This window comes from Quercus lobata, chromosome 2 (genome assembly GCF_001633185.2).
Source record: "Quercus lobata isolate SW786 chromosome 2, ValleyOak3.0 Primary Assembly, whole genome shotgun sequence".
NCBI lineage: Eukaryota > Viridiplantae > Streptophyta > Magnoliopsida > Fagales > Fagaceae > Quercus > Quercus lobata.
This window is the reverse complement of record NC_044905.1, coordinates 38400419-38412416: the sequence shown is the minus strand read 5'-3', so window position 1 is coordinate 38412416 and position 11998 is coordinate 38400419. Positions and strand designations below refer to the sequence as shown.

Here is an 11998-nt window from a genome sequence, read left to right as displayed (position 1 = left end):
TTTAATTTAAAAGTTAGAATAAGGTCTCGTCTGTTTGGGGATGACCCTTAAGGTCAGTAGTTTATGATTCAGCATTTAACTCAATTTTGCCATTTTTGGTAAATTTTGATATTTTGTCACCTAATTGCATAATTAGTGCGAATTAGGGTTTTAGGCGTTTTTCTCAGTATTTATATGTTTTGTAGCCATCAGAGGAAAATCAGACTATTATCAATAAACATAGACTTTTTTTTCAAATTATTTCTCTGGTGGATTCGAGTTTTCTTCTCTTTGTGGATTTAGGGAAACTCTCATAGATTTGAGATTTACTACTGGGAACTAACAATTTAGTTTCTGTTCCATCAAGAGAGTATCGTGAGTGCTTTCTTTAGGCTTCTGCGACATCATAAAAGTTTTAAAAAAAAAAAAAAAAAAAAAAAAACAAAGCAAAGAACACTAGAACTTTTAGGTTTCTAGATCAGCTTATGTACTCGAGACTATGGTTGTGGAAGCGAGTTCCGCAAGCTGTGTACAAAAGTTTAAGCATGTGTACATGCCTTGAGACACAAACACTAAATTTTATTATTGTAGCCAAAACATGTTTCCAACTTAGAGAATCCTAAGCTAAGAAAGCAATTAAAACACAAAATTAAACTACTAAGTTGAAAGAAACTAAAATAAAACAAGAATTTAAAGGAATTAAAAAGGAAAAGGAAAAGGAAAAAGAAGCTTTACCTCGAAGAAAGAACCAAAACTTTGATTTGAACTACTCTTACCACATAAACAAAAAAGTTTGTAACCTTTAAATTGAAGGGTCAATTACTTGGGAGAGGCCTTGGCCAAGTAAGAACAAAAGAACTTAAGGAATTTTAAATAAAACTCCCTCTTTTACAATGGATTTGATCGCAATTCCTATTTATATTTTTAGGATGCTTACGTGTTTGTTTACTTGAAATGGGGGTAATTGGTTATATTTAAAAATCTGAATGCAAAGCCTTCTTCTTCCAACGATATGGGATCAACTTTGCAAAATTGCACCAGATTTTCGAGAGGAAATTTTCTAAAGCAGCTTCACCAATTCTTACTTGCATACACATGTACTAACTCTACACGGGTAGTCACAAGCAAGGGTGGAGGCAGAAAATTTTTTTGGGGGCCAAGTTGTTGCACTAATGTATTTATCAAGACAACTCCACACACACATATATACACACACTTTTTTATTTGATAAGTTATATATATACACACACCCAACCAAAAAAAAAAGAAAAGAGTTTAGTATTTTCAATCAAAATTATGTTTGATGGCAATCTTTCATAAAATAAAATTAATTTTTACCATTTTCATAGTGAAATTCTTAAAAAGTTTCATTTTCGATACAAATTATCAAATTTTATATTAAAGTAAGTAAAAAATATTTCGATTGAACTCATGAAAATTTCAAAAATATGAATGATCCAAAACTTGGAGAAACAAGTTAGGTTCCAAACATATTTGAAGCTATCTTGTTTTAACCTATTATGTGGCAACTAAAGAGACATTTCATGTATAGATTTAGTGACAAGATTTTTTTAATAAGTCAATGACTTGTTAATTGCCACATAACGGGTTGAATAAAATATAGATTAAAACATGTTTGGTGCCAAACTTTATCAAATATTTAACAAATATAAGAGCACATTTTACAATAAAAAATATAATTGCGAAAAATAAAGTTATGTCTCTATAACTATTAGACCTATTTTTTTTAAGAGTATTATTGAAATAATTCGAACTAATTCAAATACTTGAGGGGAACTCTTATTTTTGTAGACTAAATTTTGAAAACATTAAAATAATTATATAAATTTCAAGGGGGGGGGGGATGCCCCCAAAACATAACTCCACCCTTGGTCATAAGACTACATACATAGGAATCAAATGCTTCATCACATTATATGACAAACTTTCTATTATCTTTTGTAAGGGGGTGGGTTGTGCTAGTGGTGTTGGGCTGCCTCCTGCTGCACTAAGCCCAAGTTTTCTGGATAAGAGAGTCGGGACCGGCCCAGCTTCAGCTTAAGTTGGTCCGGCTTGTGCGCAAATTAGGCCAAGTCTGCCAGGGATGTGTTCACGGCAGGCGAAACTGTTTCAGACAAATCGTGGTAGGCAGACATAATAATAATAAAATAAACAGAAAATATCTAGCTACTTAATGGGGAATTGACCAAATAGCTCCTAAAATCAATTACAACAACAATACTAATTGTTTTCTTTTCTACGGAAGAGAAAAAAAAGCATAATAGAGGACATCAGATGTTAATACGCATGGGTTAGTTGGAATATTAGAGGAAATCGACCGGAAATCCAATCCGCAGGAGTAGAACCACAAAGGGAAGAACGTTCCTCCTCAAAGCAGTCAATCTCTCAGGAAAAAATCCTGCCGTAGAGGTTAACCGCCTTGAGGGAAACGGGTCTGAGTGGTTTTCTGTGTAGATACTCTCGAGTTTTCTTACAGAGGGTTGGATTTCATGAGAGAGAGAAGGGACCAATCTACCGGTGCATGCCCACCTTTCTAATTCTCACTATTTCTTTCTTTCTTCTCACTTTGTTTTTTTTTTTTTGCTATTTCTTTTAAGTTTTCTATTTCTTAGTCCAAGTTCCGTTGTTCTCCTCCTCTGTTTATAGCAAGACCCTCCTTTTATAGTGTCTGCCGTGACCCGATTTTACTGTTTTAACCCTTAACTTCATTTGTCTGGTCTAGGTGTACTAGCCGACTATCACTGTTCCGTCTGTGTGTCGCCTTCCCATCACTAGACAAGGAAGAGTATTTTGTTTGCTAGTTTACCGTGACACCCTTTCCTGCTACGGTCTGGGTTATTTCTCTCTCCCTATCCCTCATGGCATGCACCTAATGGTTCCAACTCAGCTTGCCTCTTTTGGGTAGTAAGCCATCCCAACAGGACACCTCCTCGAAAGAGCTTGAGCCGGAACCTTCAAAAATAGATTTTTCCCCTCTTCCCACCACCAAACCATGCCCTCTGATTCTCTGACCCCCTCGACCTCACCATGCTCTGTATTGGCTGGGTACAGGCTGGTGGTGCCTGGGCCTTGTGCGTGCCTTCGTTCCATATGTGTCCAAAAATTGCCTGCTGCCCATTCGTCTACCGTGGTCTGGAGGCTCGTCGTTCGTGTTTCTTGACCTCTTATGTGGGCTGCCTTTTGTTTTCCCGCTCTTCTTAGGAGCTGGGCTTTATTTGATGATGGGTCTTACATTTCTTTGGCCCATTCCTTGGTTTCCCTTATTTCTTACAATGTCGTTCTATTATTCCTACTGTAATAACTTAATCCTGCTGTGCCTCTTTTAGGTTAGGCATTTATTCCTTCTCTCAGTGGCTTGGCATGGCCACTGGTTTGCTTTTATTTATGGGCTCCTATGTCCCTTTTGGCTTTCCCTTGGGCATCCTTGGCCTATTTGCTTTCTTTGGGCTTCCTCGGCCCTTTTGCTAATTCTACACTCTCATGGGTTTTTTACTAACTTCATTGGGTTTCTCTGGTCCAATAACCTTATTCTCATCCTTGGGGTTTATGGGACTGCCATAAACCACTTACTTTCTTAGTTTGCATTACTTTGGGCCTACGGTGGCCCTTTCTCGCTTTTCTACCTCATACACTACCCATGGGATGCTATTTCTCTCTTTTCGGGCTTCTTTGGGCTCACTTGCCTCTTCAAGACCCATTTGTTTATTTCTTGGGCCTGTGATCCATTATTCCTGCCGCTTGAGCCTAATGGTTTTGTTGTCTGCTTTGTTAATTCTTTGTTGCCCTTGTTATTGGACTTTCTTTCTTTCCACCTGGATTCTCACAAATGGCCCTCAACATCTTTTTATTTTTATTTTTATGAAATTATTATCTTTTTTTTTTTTTGATGAGAAAAAGGGGGGCGGGGGTGACTATGTGTGACTCACCCCCTTGGGCGTGACCATAAAGGCACCTCCCGCTAGGGAATGTTAGATTGAGCGATTGTGATTAAGGTGCCATAGACCCCACCCTAACACCTCAAGAGAGCTAGCAGTAAGGCGCATGAGTGTTCCCACCTCCCATCCCCAGTACTCGCCAAGGTTCAAACGAGGAATCATTGCGCATGCGCACAGGATCCTCACCACTAGGCCACCCCTCCTAGGACATGAAATTATTATCTTATATTATCCCTTTCTATATTCCTTCTTATATTTCAAAAAATAAAGATCATTTTGAAATATAGAGAATTATTAGTTTACATGTATAATGCCATGTAAAGTTTTCATTGTAGGAAAAAATGTGGCTAATATTTGCCTTTGAAATATATGGTAAAGATTTTGAAATTTTTTATATTCTCTCCTTTGACATCCCATCTTACGTTTCAAAGGATAGGGGCCGTTGTTTCTGAAAAAAGAAAAAGGATAAGGTGTTGTTTGGATGAAGTGTGTTTTGAGTGATATGATCCAAAATTCATCACTCATCATTCAAAATTGGTGGGACCCACGAAAAATATTTTGTTTGGACTCCATCACTTGGTTTTGGTCATCCTATTTTGGTGATTCTATCACTCAAAAAACTGAGTGATGAAGCCCAAAAATGAAAACAGATTTCACTTGTTTTCAAATTTGATCATCCATGACTCAGTGGCACTTCCGTAAATAGGCTGCCTCAGTGGGCCCTTCGACCAGTGCATTGTCCCATCAACACTATGCTATGACCGTTGGAGTTGAGACCTGATACACTACACAGTTCTCCGAAATTTTTTTCCACAAAAATTTCCTCTTCTCACTTCCCTCTCTCAACCTCGCATCATTTTCACTTCCCTATTGACATTCCCAGCGAGCTAGCTCCATGGCACCACAGTCCATGTTCGAAGACTGAACCAGGCCTGAGAAGTGGGTCCGTGTTTGAAGAACAACGCCTCATCGAAGCTCTAAACCAGGCCTGAATCTTCACCAGCGAGTCCACCTCTCCGTCATCGTGTCCATACCTCTCTCTCCCTTTCCCAGTTGCAGTAAATCTCTCTCTCTCCCTCTCCATTTTCCATGTCCCTGATCTGGTTTGGGTTTTTTGTTGGATGTGAAAGGGGGGTTTTTGATTTAAAGTATTGATGTTGGTTGTGGCTTGTGAGACATGTTGATTGAATTCTTCTCATATGGATTTTTAGGAAAAATTTCTATTATCTTACTCTAATACCATAGGTCCAAAACAGAGCATGTAAGTGAAAAAAAAAAAAAAAACAAACAATCGTTTGTATTATAATGCAGATGAGCAATAACCAAGAAACGAGGCATATATATCTTATTCTATTTGATGCTAGGATGGTACTCCGGTAGCATGACGTCTAAGCATGTAGATTTACACTAGGAGAGATATTGGGTATATGACACTGGATAGGACAGTATATGAGCACACCATCTTACTTTTGCCTCTGTCTGAACGGAAGAGCTGCATTAGTCCACTCTGCAGCTCTAGTTATTCAAGAAGCAACTTTTCTGTTCTTAGGAAAAATATATGCTATAGTAGATTATGTCCTAAGACTGCTTGGAGGACAATCGACAAAGAAGCAAAAGTCCTCTCAAAAGACTTAAGAAGACTAATAATAATCCATTAATCTTTGCCTCCTAACTAAGCCAATATGGCACATGATAACTCATATGGCTACTCAAAGAGGCAGTGAGTTTTAGAAGCAAAAATGGAAAAAAAAAAATTCGGCGAGTTGCTAAAGTGATGACATGAGTTTATATTTAGAGTTGCATTTTCATATTAAACAATACCACATGGGAGGTTTTGTGTTAAACAATTAACGGTTTTACACATAAAACAATACCACAGGTGGGTTGAGTGTTATACTTAAAACCTCAAGTGGATTCTGTGTTTTTAGAACAAAAAGCAAATAGCAAACAGCAAAGAGGTTTTTTGGATTTTTCCTAAGAAAAATGGTAAACACCCAGTGAAAAATGATTTAAGAGTTTGTGATTTAACATCTATTTAATCTCTTAAAAACCTAGCAATTCTGCCTATTAAAGCCCATAAGAGAAGCCACATGAAATCAAAGACTGTTCAAGTATTGCAAAACCTCTTAAGTGATCCTTGGTAATGGTTTTGTAATCTTTTAAATTTTGGGTTGGGAGAGGCACTCTGTTTTCAGGGGAGAAGGGGAAATGAGAACTGAAGGAATTGGGAATTAGCGCGGGTAGACAACAGCTATTACTGACTTGGTGATCAGTTGGGGGTCCCACAAAAAGTGATGAAATAAAGTTATTTGGAGTGAAAACAGTGTCCAAACGCAAGGGAGTGAAAATTGGGAAATTTTGAGTGATGAGTGATGAGTGATGGGTGATGGGTGATGAGTGATGAAAACTGAATGATGAAAACTGAGTGATGAAAAAGTCCTAACCAAACAAGGCCTAAAAGACTAGGGGTCATTTTGAAACATATGGTGTAGATTTTGAAACGTATGGTAGAATACTTAACGTTTAATTAAACCAAAAAAAAAAAAAAAAAAAAAAATCTTCTTGTACTTTCCTCCTTACAAAACACCAGGAAGAGAAGGTTAGCTAAAAAAAAAAAACATCAGGAAGGGAAACGAAATTCATTATAAAACAAATGAATTTATATATATATATATAGGAGATTCTAGTCTTTTGCCCTTAATTTTTAAAAATTTTAGCAATATGCCCATTTTTCGAAACTATATAGGGATATGCCCCTATTTCGATACTCGATTACCTTAAAATCGAGTTTCATTAAAATACTCGATTCGTAGAAAATCGAGTTATTTCAAAAAAAACTTAAAAAAAAAAAAAAGCATGGAACTCGATTTTAAAGAAGTCGAGTTCCAAAACGCCGCTATAGGGCTTTAAAACGTCACTATAGGACTTAAAAACGCCACTGTAGGGCCCCTTGAACTTGGTATTGGGACTTACAAAAATTTTTTGCAGGAAAACGCCGCTATAGGGCTCCAAAACGTCACTATAGGGCTTAAAAACGTCACTATAGGGCCTAAAAACATCACTATAGGGCACCCAGAATAAAGCGATTACACTTACAAAAATTTTGCAAAAAAAAAAACGCCGCTATAGGGCCTTAAAACGTCACAATAGGGCTTAAAAAGGCCACTATAGGGCACCCTGAATATGGGCCAATCATACTTTTAAAAAAATTTGCAGGAAAACGCCGTTATAGGGATTTAAAACGTCACTATAGGGATTAAAAACGCCACTATAGGGCTCCCTGAATATAGAGCAATCACACTTATAAAAATTTTTTTTACATGGAACTCGATTTCCTGAAACTCGAGTTCCATGGAATTTTTTTTTTTAATTTTTTTTTTAAGTTTGATCGGGCATAACTCGATTTTCTACTAATCGAGTATTTAATTGAACTCGATTTTAGGATAATCGAGTATCGAAACAGAGGCACGCTCCTATATAGTTTGCAAACAGGGGCATGTTGCTAATTTTTTTTCAAAATTAGGGGTAAAATGCCAGAATCTCTCTCTCTCTCTCTCTCTCTCTCTCTCTCTCTCTCTCTCTCTCTCTCTCTCTCTCTCTCTCTCTCTCTCTCTCTCTCTCTCTCTCTCTCTCTCTCTCTCTCTCTCTCTCTATATATATATATTAGAATTTTGTATATAAAAAAGCAGGTAATGGATTAGTACGTCAGATTTATATATGATGCTGGTAAGTAGTTGAACCCTTGATAGACTCCCCTTTGCCAAATTGCAACAAGAAATGACTAAATCTAATCAGATAGTCATAACCAAAATCAACGGTGCATGATTAAACAGACTTCCAGCGAAGTCCGCACAGAAACAATCACTGGTCCAGTAGTTGACTCTTCTTCGCCACAAAAACAACAACAACAACTACTACAAGGGTTTGAAGAAGACTTTTAATTGTTTGTTGAACCAAACAAAGACCACAGAAACACAGACCCATCTTCCTTGAAACCACACACACTTTTCCACCCCCACCCAGTTGGCTTCTTATGACTTTTTAGCACAACACGTTTTAGATCTAAATTTTGTGCACAGTCTAACCAATCAACAACAAATTAGTACTTCATCTTTCTTGTGTGTTGAATCCTAGCTCCTCTCTTCTTGTTTTTTCATGGATCACGCTTACCAAGCACTCATTGCAGCCGCCGCAAGCTTCTTCGTCGTGACCCTGATCTTCGCTGTCTTGGTGATTCTATGTCGAAAACCCAAGAAACCCACACCCACAACATCCGCCCAGCGCCCTGGACGAGTTCATAACCCTGTCAATAACATGACCGAGCTATCCTCGGTCACAGCCGATGAGAGCGCTTCCTTCGACCCTAACCTCCGAATCTCCATGCAGGAGCTGAGGAAGGCCACCAAAGATTTCTCCACAGACTTGATCATCGGTGACGGCAGCTTCGGCCTCGTCTACAAGGCACAGCTCTCCAGCGGCGTCACCGTCGCCATAAAAAAACTCGACCCAGATGCTTTTCAAGGTTTTCGTGAGTTTCGAGCTGAGATGGAGACTTTAGGTAAGCTTCGACACCCAAACATCGTCAAAATTCTCGGCTGGTGCGTGTCCGGCAATGATAGGCTTCTCATATACGAGTTTGTTCAGAAAGGTAGTTTGGATCAGTGGTTACAGCAAGAACAGGATGTGCCCACTTTATCTTGGGGGACTCGAGTTAAGATTGTCAAGGGTGTGGCTAAAGGACTCTCTTTTTTGCATAATTTGGAAAAACCCATTGTTCATCGAGATATTAAGGCCAGCAATGTGCTTATAGACTCTGATTTTGAGGCCCATATTGCTGATTTTGGTCTCGCAAGGAGGATCGACACCTCGAATTCACATGTGTCCACTCAATTTGCAGGCACAATGGGGTACATGCCCCCTGAGTACAAAGAAGGCCTCACTGCAGCTACTCTCGAGGCTGATGTTTACAGTTTTGGGATCTTAATGTTTGAAATTGCTACTGGGAAACGACCCAATTTGCCTACCCTTTTGGATGGGAAAGAGGTTGGATTAGTCCAATGGGCAAGGAAAATGCTGGCCCAAAATCAGCATATGGAAATGGTGGATGCTAGTATGTCGAGGGAGGATGGCCTAATAGAAGCCCATGTGAAAGAGTATTTTGAAATTGCAGGTATGTGTACTAGTGAGATACGAAAAGAAAGGCCAGCTATGGCTAAGATTGTTGAATTGTTAGATCAAATTCCTGTCTGAACTTGCATTGCAGCAATGTTGTTATTGTTAAACTTCTTTGTGGGATGACTTCATGACAGGAATGTAAATATCTTGTTGAGTAGGAATGTTTAGTGTTATTCTTAAAGCAGGGCTGTTAGTGATGGACATTGCATAAGCCAAGTCCTTGAAATGTTGTAAGAATTCATGGCTTGTTTAAGGTCATCACATTATCCTTTTCGCTTAGAGGGCGTTGTAATTGGTCTTTTGAGAAAGGGAAATGCTCAAAAAAAATCCTTGCTGAAAATATATCCTTCTTTGTTACACTTGTTTGTTATGATCAAAGTTAGTAATATATGGAATTCTTTGTTGTAATCTGTTTATGTCTTTTGAAGGACTTTCTAAAAATTCAACATAATAAAAAAATAAAAAAAGGATAAATAATAATAGTAATAAACAATGAGGAGAAGCATGCAAGAGAATTGGTAGCGACTTTCCAATTTTTTCACCTTATGTTAGTATTAATATAAGAACGTATTTTTCCTATTTTAGTTAACTACATTTTTTTTTCAAAACACCCATATCAAATTCCCTATTATATACCCTATTTCATTTTAATATTATTTCCTCTCATTTATTCTCTCTCTCTCTCTCTCTCTCTCTCTCTCCTCATTTTCATGATTTTAGGTTGTCGATCTAGTGATTTTGGGTTTGAGTTTTCTATGTTGGTGGGTTTGGGTTTGTTGTGTTGGTGGGTGTGGGCGTGATTTTGGGTCACCGATCTAGGGATTTTAGTGAAGAGAAATCGTTGTTAATAGTGGTGGTGAGTGGTGGAGCATGGAAGCTTTGTTTGGATCAGTGGGAGAAAGTTGGGTTAGTGGAGAGAAAGAAAGCCACCTTTGGTGATGGCGGGGGCGGTTACAAATTAATAGCATGGTTATATTGGTTTAAAATAATAAGATATCATACAAAAAACGCTCCAAATTAGGATACAAATTAAGTAATTACTATGTTTGGTTTCAGTATCACTCAAAACTTTAACCAATATTTCATATCCTATTCTCTGTTTTTATCTTAACTCACTCCCAATTTGTTAAGCTAAAAAATTGGTTTTAACTGACTCCCACATGTTTGATTGGGTCAGAACGGTCCTCCTTCATTACCCGTGTGAGCATTCCCTCTCCCCGGTCGAGACAACCCTCTAAGGAACCAAAGAAGCCAAACCCAACACTCAGCTAAAAAAACCTAGCCACCCCGCCTCCTACCACAATTGACAACCCACAAACCTACCAATTGCAACCCTAAAAAACCCGCCAATTGCAACCGTAAAAACTAGCCCATCGTCGTTGTTTTTCATCCACAACCGCACAAATCACAACAAATCAAACCCATCCACCATAGAAGATTGACTCACACCACCAACTCCTTCAACACCACAACAAATTACCTCATAAAACCCATAAACTGTAAACAACAAATTCCAAGCCTAGAAAGCACATCTCAACTCAATTTAAACGTAAATCACAACCAAAATTGGAGATCTAATCTACTTATTGGGCCTTTGCCATCATCATCGAAGTCCAATCTTTCTTTTTATGTTGCGAGATTGCAAGAGAGAACCACAGAGTGTTGAGAGAGAGAGAAGCGAGTGTGAAGAAGAAAGAAAGAAAAATGAAGAAGAAGTTGAGAGAAGATCTAGCGTGTAGAAGAAAGACAGAGAGAGAGAGAAAAGAAGAAAGAGAAGAAGCATATAAACTGAAAAAGAAATAAAGAGAATAGAAAGAAAAGAGAAAAGAAGAAAGAGAATAAGAGTATAAACTGAAGAAAGAAAGAGAGGAAAAAAGAAGAAGAAGAAGAAAGAGGGTGTTGGGTGTCTGACTTGATGTTGACTTGACACTGAGATGGGTCTCATGCGTTTGCATAAATTTACAAAAATTCTATTATAACTCATAACTCATCACTTGAAAATATAAAAAAACTTGTTCTCAATTTATAGAACCCAAACTCACTTTTTTAAGTATTGAGTTATGAAAACTAACCCAAACAAACTAAATTGTGGTGGGGCTACGAAATTTGAGAATTGAGTTATAAAAACTGAGATTTGGATGATGGAAACTAGCAAACCAAACATAGCCTAAGTTCACAACCAAAAAAAGAAAAAAAAAAAAAAGGAGGTAAATAGGTTTATTGCAGTACATATTATGTGGTGTATGTCTAGTTTAATGACTTGAGGGTTTTAGTTTCTTGAAACTTTTCATTAAGAAAAAATTGATATATGAGAGTTGCAAATTGCAAAATCAACTTTGACTAAGAAATAGCAAGTACATAAGGTGGCAATGGGGCAAGATATGCCTAATTCATGGGTGTCCCACCCTTACCCTTGAAAATGTTACTCTCCAAACTAGTTTGGAGAAAAATCATTCGAACTCCTCCTATATCTTTTTATTGGACGTGAATTTTGAAAATCTAATCATTGGATTACATGTTCTTATTATATTCTTTGTACTTGCAAAAGTTTAGGAAGATCAAATATCAATAGCTATGTCATTAATGACATGTTTAAATTTCAAGTTTTTGTAGTAAAAAATTATGCATAAAAAATAAGTTTATTGATCAAAATAGTAAATAATATCTGATTTGAACAAAATTTGACATGCATGTTAAGAACATAAAGAACATACAATCAAATAATTATATTTCCAAAATTCACATTTAATAAAAAGATATAAAAGGAGTTTGAAAGGTTTCTCTTCAAATTAGTTTGAAAAGAAATCTTGTCTCCTTGTCCCATAGGTGATTTCCTTATCCTGGCACCCACCATGCCCTATCCCTACCTTGATCTAAGGACCTTCCCT

At 37.5% G+C, this 11998-nt stretch overlaps 1 protein-coding gene and 1 non-coding gene across 2 annotated transcripts; one reads left to right on the top strand and one right to left on the bottom strand.

The window, feature by feature from the left end:
* Window positions 1-5506: 5506 nt before the first annotated feature.
* Window positions 5507-5618, bottom strand: LOC115978478. The gene has a single exon (XR_004088754.1). It is a non-coding gene; the product is annotated as a small nucleolar RNA U19 (small nucleolar RNA).
* A 2239-nt stretch (window positions 5619-7857) lies between these two features.
* Window positions 7858-9513, top strand: LOC115975528 (putative serine/threonine-protein kinase). The gene has a single exon (XM_031096332.1). The coding sequence runs from the start codon at window positions 8091-8093 to the stop codon at window positions 9183-9185; it is 1095 nt and encodes a 364-aa protein (XP_030952192.1). The 5' UTR covers window positions 7858-8090; the 3' UTR covers window positions 9186-9513.
* The last annotated feature ends 2485 nt before the right edge of the window (window positions 9514-11998 follow it).

Bases quoted from the DNA above. Each gene is read 5' to 3' on its own strand.
- LOC115975528 (XM_031096332.1), top strand. From the start codon at position 8,091: ATGGATCACGCTTACCAAGCACTCATTGCAGCCGCCGCAAGCTTCTTC.